This window comes from Helianthus annuus, chromosome 3 (genome assembly GCF_002127325.2).
Source record: "Helianthus annuus cultivar XRQ/B chromosome 3, HanXRQr2.0-SUNRISE, whole genome shotgun sequence".
Classification (NCBI taxonomy): Eukaryota; Viridiplantae; Streptophyta; class Magnoliopsida; order Asterales; family Asteraceae; genus Helianthus; species Helianthus annuus.
In genome coordinates this window covers 128,243,455-128,258,354 of record NC_035435.2, presented here as the reverse complement: position 1 = coordinate 128,258,354, position 14,900 = coordinate 128,243,455, and the positions used below count along the sequence as shown (strand labels likewise).

At 37.7% G+C, this 14,900-nt stretch overlaps 2 protein-coding genes across 2 annotated transcripts; both read right to left on the bottom strand.

Moving 5' to 3' along the window:
- Positions 1 to 5,968: 5,968 nt before the first annotated feature.
- LOC110883676 (calcium-binding protein PBP1) lies at positions 5,969 to 6,665 on the bottom strand. Its single transcript, XM_022131372.2, has one exon. The coding sequence runs from the start codon at positions 6,487 to 6,489 to the stop codon at positions 6,136 to 6,138; it is 354 nt and encodes a 117-aa protein (XP_021987064.1). The 5' UTR covers positions 6,490 to 6,665; the 3' UTR covers positions 5,969 to 6,135.
- Positions 6,666 to 12,351: 5,686 nt separating this feature from the next.
- On the bottom strand, positions 12,352 to 13,461 carry LOC110886828. The gene is made up of 2 exons (XM_022134677.2): positions 13,245 to 13,461; positions 12,352 to 13,062 (listed from the first exon to the last, which is right to left on the bottom strand). Exons 1-2 carry the CDS (start codon positions 13,416 to 13,418, stop codon positions 12,517 to 12,519), a joined length of 720 nt encoding a protein of 239 aa, XP_021990369.1. The 5' UTR covers positions 13,419 to 13,461; the 3' UTR covers positions 12,352 to 12,516.
- Positions 13,462 to 14,900: the final 1,439 nt, after the last annotated feature.

Below are 14,900 nucleotides of genomic sequence, written 5' to 3'. Positions count from 1 at the left end.
TCTCCTTTAACTATTGGAGCGACGGAGGGTTTGCACTGTTGCATGTTGTAACGTGTAAGGACTCGATCTATGTAAGACTTTTGGGACAATCCTAAGATCCCTTTGTGTCTATCTCGGTGAATTTCGATGCCAATGACGTAAGAAGCATCTCCGAGATCCTTCGTGTCGAAGTTATGCGAGAGTAACCGCTTCGACTCATGCAACATATCTAAACTATTACTTGCCAATAGAATATCATCTACGTAAAGGACAAGTATAGTAAAGTTACTCCCACTCATCTTGAGGTAGGTGCATTGATCCACTTGATTCTTCATAAAACCTTGTTTCTTCATGACTTCATCAAACTTGAGGTACCATTGACGTGATGCTTGTTTTAACCCGTAAATGGATTTCTTCAACTTACAGACTAGATGCTCCTGACCTTCAAGTTTAAAGCCTTCAGGTTGTTTCATGTAAACATCTTCGTCCAAGTCTCCGTTAAGGAAAGCGGTTTTAATGTACATCTGATGTAACTCTAAATCAAAATGAGCTACTAGGGCCATGACGATCCTTAATGAATCTTTACGAGAGACAGGTGAAAACGTCTCTTGATAATCAATTCCCTCTTTCTGAGTGTAGCCCTTTGCAACCAATCTCGCTTTGTAGCGTTCAACGTTCCCATTCGGGTCCAGTTTTGTTTTGAACACCCATTTGCATCCTACGGGTTTGACACCGTTGGGTAATTCTACCAAATCCCAAACGTCATTTTTCTTCATAGATTCAAGCTCATCAATCATTGCTTTATTCCATTCAGAAGACTGATCACTGCTTATGGCTTCATTGTAAGAGATAGGATCATTAAGCTTTCCGGGATCCATTTCAGTCAGGTAGGTAACATAATCATCCCAATTAGTAGGCCTTCTTTGCCTAGATGACCTCCTGAGTGGATTATCGGGTTCAGCGATGTCTTGGTGTTGAGCGTTTGATGTGCCTTTGTCATGAGGTATAATGGGTTCTGATTGTAGAGGTGAATTTGGAGTTGGTGCAGTAGCTTCGGGTGCAGTAGCTGCATTGGGTACAAGAGGAGTAATCAGAGTAATGGTAAGCGACGAGTCTCTCCCCCCCGCGTCTTGTACTTCTTGCAATTCTCCGTAAGGTTGGTACTGCTCCCACTGACCTTGAAATCCTCCAGGAACGTAGCACGCTTGGTTTCAACAATACGGGTGACATGGGAAGGACAATAGAAACGATAACCCTTTGAATTATCAGGGTACCCGATAAAGAAACAGGTAACTGTTTTAGGGTCAAGTTTCCTTAGGAAAGGATTGTAAAGTTTTGCTTCAGCAATGCAGCCCCATACTTTCATATATTTAAGACTCGGTTTCCTTCCTGTCCAAAGTTCATAAGGAGTTTTAGGGACGAACTTAGAAGGAACTCTATTGAGTATATGAACAACTGCTTTTAACGCTTCAGTCCAGAGGAATAATGGTAAATTAGTGTTGGCTAACATACTGCGCACCATGTTCATAAGGGTACGGTTCCTTCTTTCAATGACACCGTTCTGCTGAGGTGTACCAGGCATGGTGTATTGGTTCACAATCCCCTGGCCCTTACAAAACTCATAAAATGGACCAGGAGCTTGACCCACATCAGTATGTCTTCCATAATATTCACCGCCTCTATCTGATCTCACAACTTTAATCTGACGATCTAATTGCTTTTCAACTTTAGCCTTATAATCTTTAAAAGTTGTTAGAGATTCAGACTTTTCCTTAATAAGATACAAGTACATGTAACGAGAATAATCATCAATGAAAGTGATAAATGAAATATGTCCTGTTATGCCAGCGATTTGGTAGGGTCCACTAATGTCAGTGTGAATGAGTTCTAATAAATTAGAGCTCCTAGTGGCACCTTTCTTATTCACTAATGTCATTTTACCTTTAAGACATTTGACACGTGTTCCAAAATCAGAGAAATCGAGAGGAGGTAAGAATTCATCCTTTACGAGACGATTTAATCGTTCTTTTGAGATGTGGCCTAAACGTTGATGCCACAACATGGACAAAGTCTCTAAGTCTCGTTTCTCTTTCATCTTTATGAGTGATTCATTAATGTTATATGACAACAAAGTTTTGGAAAAATTATCATCTAGTTCTAATCTATAGAGACCACCATCCAGAATACCAGTACCATAAAGAACAAAATCATAGAGGATAGAGATTTTGCGATGACCATGGGAAACAATAAAACCGTCCATGTCTAACTTTGGTCCTGATACAAGGTTTCGAGTTACCTCAGGAACATATAAGGTATCATAAAGTTTAATACATAAACCAGTTTTCATAAATAATTGTAATGTTCCAATGGCCTTCACTTCTAATTCTCGATCATCCCCAACCTTAAGCGTTCTTTGGTTTCTTTCCAGCTTCCGGATTGTAAGGAATCCCTGAGTTGAATTGGTAACTTGAACCATAGAACCAGAATCAAACCACCAAGAATTAGCAGGAACACTTAAATTATAGGACTCAAGTATCATAAAATAATCGTTACCTTTCTTAGCCAGCCACTCTTTAAAGTCAGGGCATTCCTTCTGCATGTGTCATGCCTTTTTACATAACTTGCAGTGGATTCTGCCTAAGGAGTTCTTAGAGCTGGAAGGTGCACTTGTATTGAGATTGGGCCTTTGGACTTTAGAAGCATCCTTCCTCTGATGATTGTTCTTCCTTTTCTTAGAGTTGGAGGTAGTGAAGTTAGCAACATCGGTAGTGCGATCCATCCTCATACGCTCTTCCTCCTGTACGCACATAGCGACCAGCTCACTCATCGTCCATTTGTCCTTCTGAGTGTTGTAATTGATCTTGAATGCTTCAAAGGACGAAGGAAGCGAAGTAATGATGAAATGAACAAGGAAACCATCACTGATTTCCATTTCCAGCCCCTTCAGCTTATTGGCCATGTCATTCATCATCATGATGTGCTCGCGAATGCCGCTCCTCCCATCATACTTAGTCGTCACCAGCTTGAGGATAAGGGTACTAGCGTGTGCTTTAGACGTCCCCTTGAACTGCGCCTCCACAGAAGCCAAGTAGGTTTTAGCATCTTCAGAATCAGGAATGGCTCCCCTGATTGCATTGCTTATGGACTGCTTCATGAACATGAGAGACATGCGGTTACACCTTGTCCACTTTTCATGAGTTAACTGCTCAGCAGCAGTACTTTGTGTAGTAAGGTCCGCTGGCTTATTCTCTCTAAGAGTATAGTCAAAGTCCAGCAATCCAAGTGTAAGCATGAGAGCATCCTTCCATGCAGCAAAGTTATCACCAGTCAAAGGTGGAATCCCATAATTGGGCGCTGATAGTGGAAATAAGATGAGCAAGTTATGATACTAAGGAAGAAGTCCTAATGTGATCTAAGGGCACGTTAAACTAAGGCATGTATAAATAATGACCATTTTATATTATGAAGCTGTGATATTGTCTATTACTAACATCAAAATAATAGACTTAGTTAAAATTCTACTTAAACGAAAACAAATCAGCTTTGACCAGAAGTGTAATCATTTAAGCATGTGTGCAAAGTGATTGTAACAAATCAGCTTTGGCCAGAAATTGAGACAATCACTTTAGTTATGCACTTGTTAAGTTTGCCATTTATGAAGGAATTAAATCAGCTTTGGCCAGATATTAAGACATTCATGTTTATGATGCACACTTAACATGGCTTTCGTAATACATAAATGATAAGTAGATGTATCAAATCAGCTTTGGCCAGAAATGATACATCAAAAGCTCATTCAAGTTAAGCCATTTTGGTTTTGTAAAACATTATCTGATTCTGATTAATTAACTAGGTAATTACAAAAACCAATTATTTAGTAGCTAAATCTTAGTTCATATTAAACAGCCTAAAATAATGAGGTTTCGAGTGAGATCTCGACTCAGTTATGAGGTCTCGAGTGAGATCTCGAGTCAAGTCTCGACTCATCATTATGAGGTCTCGACTCATCATTATGAGGTCTCGACTCATTAAGGTCTCGAGTAGCAACCTCAGTGTCTCGAGTCGCAATCATGGTCTCGACTGTTGTGAATTATGAGATCTCGACTCCTTATGAGGTCTCGAGTCGCAACCATGGTCTCGAGTTGTGAAGATTGAAGCCCTTAGTTGAAACCTTAGTGGTCTCAAGTCGAAATCGTTGTCTCGAGCTGTGAATATTTGAGAACATTTATGATTTCGAGTCGAGATCTCGTGGTCTCGAGTCGAGATCTTGGTCTCGGCTTGTTGAAAAGGACTTCGAAACTTCCTGTTAACAGCTGTTAATGTGATAATAACTGAAAACTCGAAATTTAAGGGATTGTGTGATAGTGTTTCCTGTTTTATTGTTGATCTAAATTTATCAAGGATTTCGAAAATTATAACTGTATATCTTTTTAACAGTTTTCGAATAAACTTAAAAGATAAAATTGGATCAAACAAGAAAAAACACTCATCAATCCTAATTACATTCCAAAACATAAAGGATTTTCGAATTTTCCTAAGAACATGATGAACCCTAAAAAAATAAAACACAAATTCTGGAACCCGAAACCTGAATTTTAAGGCATTTCTAAAACAGATTTCGGTTATAAGTTTACACGTTTTGATTTCGATACATTTAAAACAAATTATTTTCCTCGAAACAGTGATCTCGAGTGGATCTTTATGACTTGAAACCGGCTCTTAGGTTTATTAAGTTATCAAAATTCCGTTTTCCAGATTTCTACCCCAGAATTGATGGATAAGAAAACAGAACTGACTAATCAACATATGCTCTGATACCACATGTTGGATCAGTTCTGTTTAATCATAATGGAAAACATGAAAACATACCTGTTACAGCAGACAATGCAGTGGAGAATCCAGTCAGAGAAGACGACATCGAGTTCGACATGTTTGTCAGTGTGATTTGGTTCCTCCTTAGGGTGCTGACTGATGATGGTGATGATGAAAACCGAAAAGGGTATCGGCTATGGAGAGAGAGAGGCGATATTGATGTTATGCTAATTAGGTTATGTCTAAGTGTGTAACCTTTTAACCTCCACATAAGTCTCCTTATATAAGCACCCAAGAGGAAACCTAATTAGTTAATAAGGGTAATATGGTCCATCAACAATTACCAACTAATTATTTAATAGGTTATTATATATTTTGATCTATATTATGTAAATGATTATAATGGCTAATAGATTAAATATTAAACATAATATATTTAATCTTACATTAGAATCTTGTGACCATGTTTTTTGTCTTGCCACTGCACATAAATTATATGGCAGATTGTTGCACAATGGGTTAAAATCCCTCTAATAATTTCTTTGGGCTTCAAGGATATCCTAGATCTCTATCATATGAAGAAAAAGATAGTAAGTTATGCCATTATTCAATTGGTCAAATGGTGCATTTGGAGGATACGCAATGAAGTGATTTTTAATCAAGCGAATCCGGAGATCAGAAGGGTAGTGGAGGAGGTTAAATCGCTAAGTTTCTTATGAGTCAAGAATCGGTCGAAAGAGCCCGGGTGGACTTAGAGCGGCCGGGGAAATTTTAACTTTTGAACTAATTTTTTGTGTGGTTTCGGCCTAATGGTGTGTTTTTGTATCGTTTCACTGTGTAAATTTGGTGCCTAGCACCTTGCTAGTTTAATAAAATAGTTCTTCTGTTGGCCGTTCAAAAGTTATGGGCTATAATTGGTTGAGGGGTTTCCTCAATAAGTGGATACTTCACTGACTTCCCATTTTTTACGTTTGATTTAATGTACACACACGCAAAGGGATGTTAAATCAAGAAAGGCAAATGGTATGGTGGAAACTGTGTTAGCCTCCAGTCCGTATGACTTGAGTGTGTCTGCAGGTTCCAACCTTTTTTCTGGAAACAAGTTGTAAACTTTTTATAAAATCTTTTCACGCTTATTTGCAAGGGAGACTCTTCAAAGTATACATTTTTAAATAAAATCGTTTTATAAACAATTCTCGTAATATACACTAAACTCCCTATACAACCATTGACACAGAACGTACACCGCATTAATATAGCATGAAAACAACATATTCGGCCTTTGGGCCTATTATCAACAGGTTAAAAAATCTTTATAAATAATTAACAATTTAAAATTCAATATCAAAAATCATCAAACTCCTGTTGCAGGGCTTGTTCTAACAAAAACTCAGATTGCTCCATCAAACCGGGGCTCAATCTAAACATAAGAACACAAAATTCCATTTGACTGAGTGCACCATCTCCATCTAAATCGCCTACTCTCAACATGCTCAAAAGATCAGCATCGGATTGATCATGAAGACCTAAAAATGAAGAATTCTTCTTCAAACTATCGAAAGTGATCACCCCTTTATCGCGATCCATCAGCAGCTGAAACCCTTTGTACATTTCATCAATCAAACCATCTCCTCCCAGTTTTTCAGCCATCAAAGGTAAGAAATCATGGAACTCATATTTTTTGTTGTTGGTTGCCATTGATCTAGAGAACCAGAAGTATTTTATGGAACTGTTGTATTGATTTGAACTGATGAGAAGATATAGAGATAGATGATTGTATATATAGAAAATATAGAGGGAAAGATTGAAAGGAGGTCGGTGGGTGTTTAGAGGTTCCGGGAAGAAGAAGAAAAGCCATCGGAAGACAGCAGAGTTAAACTCGCGTATTCTACTTTCGAAGAAGGTCTTGTTTTTCTATTTATAAATGTGAACGTGTCGTCACTTACGTAAGATCTGGATACAGGAAGGTTGCCATGATGGTCCCCGTCAAGTATCTTTCTATACTATTCTCAAAGTATAATACTAGACAATGTATATCACAAAATATAATACAATGCCGAGAAATATAGCAAAAGATCGAGGAAAAAAGATACGCAAATAAACGAAAAACACAATGCTAAATAAGAAGACACAATGATCGAAACAAAAATTCTAATATCTAAAAGCTAAAAATCCAGAACCGAAAACCTAAAACCTCATATCGTAGAGTTCGACGAAATGGGTCCAACGCCGCATAAATGAGTTCAATCAGCGTCCGTCCATTTGATACCTTTCCTACGACTTCCTCTTTTTAATTAAGAGACAGTGTCTTTGAACATTACCTTGATAAAATATGTCTATTTCTTGTAATAGTAATAAAAACTAGTGTTTACCTCTCCACGTGTTAGGCGTGCGGGAACACCGTATGTATACGAAATTGCTAAACAAACTAAATTCAATACATTCAACACGTCTGCGTCTTAAGCAAAATCTGTATAGTAATGTAGATAGAAAAACTAAACCACAAATTAACATACCACAAAAACGATGAAAATAGTGTTGCGTTTAAAATAAACTTATAATATTACTTAAATTTCACATGGTTTTATATAGAAAATCAAATTAAATAATTAGTTTACACGAAATCTAAACCCAGTTGATGTTATTGAAATTAAAATTTAAGAATTAAAAAACTAACCCACATGAAAAACCAAAAGTATTGTCTCTACTACCACTACTAGAAAACAGCCAGATTTACGACAAGCATATTTGTAACAAATCTGTGGAAAATTGGCCTTAGCTACAAATTTGCGACAAAACTGGTCCGTGTGAAAAATCCTTGTCGGAAAGTATGATTGCGACAAAACTACCACAAAATTTGCTACAACTTTCCGACAAATAACAACCATCGCAAAACTTTCCACAAAATTCTGACAATTTTTTTAAAGCCTTTTCTACCATTTTTCGACAAATTTGTCACAAATCCCACTTTTTACATACTTTATTAATATTTTATTTTAGTCATTTTTAATAATAATAATTTAAGAAAACAATTAATTAAAAAACCATTTTCGACAAATTTCCTACAAACTCTAAACACTATTTTAGACAAATTTCCTACAAATTTTAGTTTTTTTTTGCTACACGGTACCTACAAATATCCTACAGAAATAAAGTTACCAGATTCCGACAAATTTGCGACAATTTTTTTTAATAAGATAAGTTACCAGATTCCGACAAATTTCCTACAAACTCTAAAAACTATTTTAGACAATTTTCCTACAAATTTTAGTTTATTTTTTGCGACATGGTACCTACAAATTTCCTACAGAAATAAAGTTACCAGATTCCGACAAAATTTGCGACAATTTTTTTAATAAAATCAGATTTTTTTTGCGACAATTTTGTGGGAAAACTGTAGGAAATTGGCTCAATTTGCTACAAATTTCCTACAAACTCATGTTGCGTGGCGATTTTGTCTGAAAATTGCGGAAAAGTTGTTTTAGGTTTTTTTTTTGTTTCTCGTTTTTGTCGCAAAAACTGTAGGAAAGTTGTAGTAAAAATTTAGTTGTAGAAAATTTGTGGGAAACTTTTGTAGTAAAAAATGAAGATTTCTAGTAGTGTACCCCCTCCCCCCCCAATTATCAACACAATCTTCTCTCTCTCTATTCATCTTTTTTCTAATTATCATCACCGCACAACAACCGCCAGGTCTGGCCACTGGTAAGGACAATGGTTGCCAATTCCCACACCCATGTTTCACCCTGATCTCCATGGGCTATGGAAAATGATAGAACCAAGTGCTGACTTGCAACTTGATGTCAAGTAAGACAAAGCCACAATTGCATGTTTGTTTCAAGGATTGTCAGAGGATCTAGTATTACAAGTTGCGAGTTATAAAAGTGAAAAAAAACTAAAAAAAATTGGGATGCTTTGAAGATTAGATATGCGTCGAGTGTAGAAAGCACATCTACAAGCTCTCAAATCTGAGTTAATTTGAGATGCTACAAATGAATAAGGGAGACATGATCGATTCATTCACAACTAACACGAATAGCATTGTCACTAAGACAAGTAGTCTACGATATGATCAACATTTGATCAACCAACCCTAGTGCGGAAACTCTTAAACTCCGTGCCTAATAGGTTCATTCAGATCGTTGCATCTATTGAACAATACTCATATTTAGATGTCATGACTCTAGACAAAGCAATTGGAAGACTCAAGACCTTTGAAGAAAGGATCAAATCCAAGAAAGGAGGCCTATGAGCCAATCAAGAGGGATTGCGGTTAACACATCATGACTATTCTAATCATGAATGACATTTTGGAAATCGTGGACGAGGTAAGTATCACGCTTCACGATGCCGAGGTATATCCAGACAAGAAGGAAGAGAAGAAGACATGTCACGCCATAACTTCAAAAGGAATAATGATGATTTTGATAATAGGAAGAGATACTCAAGAAACCAAGACAAATTCGTGTTTGACATAAATAAGGTAAGGTGCTATAATTGCAATGATTATGGACACCATGCCTCAGACTATCCTCAACCAAGCCGCAGAGAAGAAGAAACAAACTTGGTGCAAGAAGATGAAGTGCCGATTCTCTTAATGTTGGATATTGATCAAAGGGGCTGATGTTTATCTTTTCAATTATCAATTCTTTGTAGGGTCTTCTGTTTAGTTTGTTGCTAATTACTAGCTTTTCTTTAGTAGCCATCGGCTATATATGTATCTTCTTTTTCTTGGTTAACCATCAATAAAACCACAATCAACTCTCGATCACTAAATTTTACATGGTATCAGAGCAGGACTATCAAAATTAAAATCATAAACTACAAATCCATGGCAGGAGACGAGGGAGAGGGTTCGCCCATGGTGCTGCATGAAATCATAATCTCCTTCACATCCTATAAGTATAAGGGTTCGTTATGAAATTAGTATAAAGATAGTTTATCTTAGAATTAGATAAGTTACGAGAGTGCGGGGACTAAAGATGACAAGTTGGAAGGTTGTAACCAACAACTTGAGGATACGACATATCCCTATGATCGCACCTCTTGATCTGCGACATCAGGAAACAAGAACACAGGGAAGCGACTTGGACAAGAAGACACACCTCTTCAAATCGATTGAGAACCACAAGATCATCAGACGCGAAGAGGAGACACGTCCTTTCACTCGCATCTATTCAATTAGTATAAATAGGCTTGTAGTTTTCAATTGTATTATATCCCTGTACACATTCAGAATCACATGTAAAGATATTCGGTTTTATATTCAAGTTCGATTCATGTCTAGAGATCAAAGATCCATTCTGGGCAAAAATTGGTATCAGAGCGTCAGGCTCTAGGCACGAGAATCGCAAGGCATCGAATCGCAGAGTTATTCACGATCAGGTTTCATCATTCTATTTTCAATTCGCAAGTTTTTAGTTTTTTCGGTTCAAGGTTGTCGAACCAGGGTTCTGTTCGAAATCTAGGGTTTTGATTTCGGGGTTATAGTGCGAATTAGATTGTCAGGAATTCAATTAATACGCGTTGTGGTTATTCGCGGGTTAAAGATTTGAGAGTTTGTTGAATTCAAGGGAATTGAATTTTACTAGTACAGTGGTTCGTATTGGTGGTTAGGAAATTTTAGAAACAAGAAAGTAAGGGTTGTGAGAATTCTAAGTTAGCAATCAGACTAGGGTTCGTGAGTGAATAAAACCGAGTACAGGAGCACAAAACAGGGTTGTTTTCTTGTTTCGTTGGAGTGCTAGGAAGAATCAGAATTTAATCCGGTGGTTATTCAAAGTTTAAAAAACATCGAGCGAGTCGATCTGGAAGAAGAAGCCGGTGAAGAAGGAATCGTTCGAGTAATTCGAAGTGTGTTGTTAAGATCAAGTGATTCGAAGAAAAGCAATGATCGCTATTTAAAGGAAACGTGTGATTCTGTCCGAGATGAACCGAAACAGCCTAGGTTCAAATCCAATTCGTTCTTCAACTCGTGATCAATCAGAAACCAAATCGATTCAGAAGAAAATTGATTTAGTTAATTCGATCCAGTCAACATCGAATCAGTATTGAAGGAAAAGGAAAATCGATTCAGTATAACATCGATTCAAAAACCAGAGCCACGAAGAAAGAACGCATCAAAGAATCCCAACAAAAAAAAATCGATTCAGGTTAAATCGATTTAGAGCAAGAAGAAATCAAATCAATTCAGTCTCAGTTCAAGATACTCAGAAAATCGATTTCAGAAACAAAAGTCGAGAGAAGCAATAGAAGGGCTGTGAAGAAACAAAGTGCTATGGAAAGAAAGTGATGCAATGAATGTCGGAAACAAGAAGATAATTTGCAGTGAGTGCAGAAAAGGTGCAGTGAATGCAGAATTTGATATAGTAATATGCAATAAAATAATCCAGTGAGTGGATCAGGTAAAAGTGGAGAATCTGTGAGAGAAGCAATCAATGATGAAAAACCCGTTGTGAGAAACAACCGTGAAGAGGATATTTAATCTGTGATAGATCAGGAAGAAGACACGCGTATCCTGTGACTGGGTCAGAAGAAGAAAGTGTTGTGTGATACAACCGCAAGACAAATCTGAGTGACTCAGTTTATCAAAATCTATGCGAGATGGATTCCGATCATGTGATATGATGGTGGGCAAGTTAATCTAAGATCGGTGGAGTTCGTGTTGAGACAACTACATAAGAAAAGGTTCGTACGGTCAAGACAAGTGTGAAGCAAGTTTGTGTGAAGCGAGTTCGAGTGAAACATGGTTCGTGAGGAGCAAGGTTGGTGAATAAGAAGATCCGTGTGAAACGTTGGATACCGAGGAGTTTCAAGAAGATGGAATTGATCAAGTTCAAGATCTACAACTCAAGGATGTTCGAGATTAGGGGGGTGAATGAAATCATAATCTCCTTCACATCCTATAAGTATAAGGGTTCGTTATGAAATTAGTATAAAGATAGTTTATGTTAGAATTAGATAAGTTACGAGAGTGCGGGGACTAAAGATGACAAGTTGGAAGGTTGTAACCAACAACTTGAGGATACGACATATCCCTATGATCGCACCTCTTGATCTGCGACATCAGGAAACAAGAACACAGGGACGCGACTTGGACAAGAAGACACACCTCTTCAAATCGATTGAGAACCACAAGATCATCAGACGCGAAGAGGAGACACGTCCTTTCACTTGCATCTATTCAATTAGTATAAATAGGCTTGTAGTTTTCAATTGTATTATATCCCTGTACACATTCAGAATCACATGTAAAGATATTCGATTTTATATTCAAGTTCGATTCATGTCTAGAGATCAAAGATCCATTTTGGGGCCAACACTGCAGTCGAACCTATTGATGTAAACTTGCCTTGCTACCTGTATCCTTCGGATTATCCGAAACAGATGCAAGTCAACGAAAGCTTGTCAGACAAAAACTTCAACGACTGGATAGGAAGATAGATCGATGGCTTAGATGCGATTTCGTAATGATTCTCTTTTGTCGATGGTTCTGATTAGCTTTCATATTAGTTTATATACTCTTTTACTCTTTAGTATATTCTATCAAGTTGCATAAGTTGATGATTTATAATAATATATCTGTACATTAATTATGTACTAAAATTGTAATGAAATTTAATACATGAAAGTTGACTTTGAGTAAGGAAAGGGATACACTAACATCGATCTAAGAAACACAAAAGATAGGGTTTGAAATATTAACGAGATGTTTAAACTTTATCATCTCTAATTCCTTCCATTTTGTGCTACAGCCCCAACTACAGAATTACTACTCTTGTTTGTTCCATACCCAATCATGGGTTGTTTATTAATATCCAGAAAATGCAAGATCATCACTGTAGCTACCGCGCCAACAAACATAGGAACCGGGCCGAAAATCCACAGAAGCAAAGTGGTAGCGAAATAGAGGGCGCGCAATCCAACAGCCCAGAAATTGCTTCCTCGGATCACCGCCTTTTGGATGCACTCAACAGGAACATCACCGGCGGGCATGCTTATAAGGAAACCAGCATGCACAAAGTGTCTTGTTGTTTGTACAAAACAAGCAAAGGCCAGTAGAAAGCAAGATAGAATCATTATGTATTTAATGGCGCTGGTGGATTTACTTGTGTCCCCTAAGATAAATCTGTCTGTAAGATAGTTATCAGATGAGTTACCTAGTACAGCACCAATAAGAGAACATAGGACTAAAGATATTGAGCTTAAGGAAGTTGAGGCTGCTAATTGACCATTAAGAACACCTAGAGCAAACCCTCTATCTTTGGGTTCAATCTGCATCAATTCAAGAAAACAGAATAATCGTTAAAATCTACAAACAAGATCGAAAAGTTTTTGTCAGAAATGATTTTGAGAATTTCCGACGAAACCATAGTTGTCGGAAAACTGTCTCTAAAGGCAGTTTTCGATGAATATTACTAGTAAAGAAGAAGATAAGTGGTTGAATTAAGTTATACCAGAAGTGTTTTTCTGACCCAACCATTCTTGTTATTATTCTCGAACCCGATAGCTGTGAGTTGGGGATGTTTGAGGTATCTGTAGAGAAGAAAGAGATGATAAGTGCACATGATCCAGAGACCTAATGGAACCAAGAATAAATCCAGGTGTTCTTCCTTCCATGTCCACCCCATCTTTCTTTTACTTTTGGTTATCTGCAACTGTGTTTTAAGTTCTTTCTTGGTTATGATCTACTTATAACAAGGTGGGGTTGACTTTGTGAAGTAGCTTTGTAAGTAAATTACTTCAATTGGTGGCTGATGCATTAATTGGTGGCTGATGCATTAATTCACATGGAATAGTATTCACAACTTGCATATGTTAGACTACATGGTATGGTGATGGACCATCCTTGGAGGATGATCCGCCACGTAGGCGCCACATCATAGTCCTTCCAAGGATGGATCATCCTCCAAAACTAGGGGGCATGGGAGGATGGTCCTAGTCATCATCCTCCACCACTTTTATATATATTTTTTTTTTAAATCTCCATCTTTTTTTAAACATTTAACAAATAAAGTAATAAAATATTTTAATTAATATTATAAAACATTACATAAACATAAAAAAAAAATTAAACTTAAAAAAAAATAAACTAAAAAAAACATAAACTTAAAAACCTAAAGTTAAAAAAAAACGTACAAATATCCTAAAATAAGCTACTAGTCGTCGTCTTCCATGTGGTGGGCGGGTTCGTTTTCAGCGTTGTTCCAAATATGCTCCACCAAGTCCGCTTGTAGGTTGTGATGTGTGAACTCGTTACGTAGAGCGAAGGCGTTCAAATCTTGTTCTTGCTCACTAACTGGAACAGAATTTCCAGTAGACGCGTTTTCGTCGTAATCGCATATCGCTCTCCCTTCGTCTTCAATGATCATGTTATGAAGGATGATACAAGCGTACATAATGTGTCGTAACCTCCTTGGTGTTTGCGAACGTGCTGGAATAGAAATGATGTGCCATTTTTTTTGTAGAACACCAAAAGCCCGTTCAATATCTTTTCTTGCGCCCTCTTGAAACTTTGCAAACTTTTTCCTTTTGTCGTCGGTCGGGTGCGGGACAGTTTTAACGATTGTCGAGTACGTTGGGTATATCCCATCGGCTAGGTAGTAACCTCGCCTGTACTCCACCCCTGAAACCGTAAAGCTTGTGTCTGGACCTGTACTCGCCACTACATCATCAAAAATCTGGGACTGGTAAATGATGTTGAGGTCGTTGAGTGACCCGGGTAGACCGAAAAAAGCATGCCATATCCAGAGATCCTGTGACGCAACAGCCTCTAGAATGATAGTCGGATGTCCCTGATCTCCCCTAGTATACTGACCTTGCCATGCAACCGGGCAACTCTGCCACTGCCAGTGCATGCAATCAATGCTCCCGAGCATTCCTGGGAAACCATGTCTCTGTTCGTGTGCCTGATATAATTTTTGTACGTCGTTTGCGTTCGGTTTCCGCAGGTATCGCTTGCTATACAATTTGACAACCCATTGGCAAAACTTGTACAAACAACGACGTGCGGTTCTGTCAGACATCCTAATGTACTCGTCTAATGCATCTGGTGCGTAACCGTACGCAAGTTGGCGAATGGCCGACGTACATTTTTGTAAATTGCTGAACCC

Coding starts and splice junctions, on each gene's coding strand:
- LOC110883676 (XM_022131372.2), bottom strand. CDS start 6,489: ATGGCAACCAACAACAAAAAATATGAGTTCCATGATTTCTTACCTTTG.
- LOC110886828 (XM_022134677.2), bottom strand. CDS start 13,418: ATGGGGTGGACATGGAAGGAAGAACACCTGGATTTATTCTTGGTTCCA. Junction 13,063..13,244: donor GGGTCAGAAAAACACTTCTG/GTATAACTTAAT, acceptor GAATTGATGCAG/ATTGAACCCAAAGATAGAGG.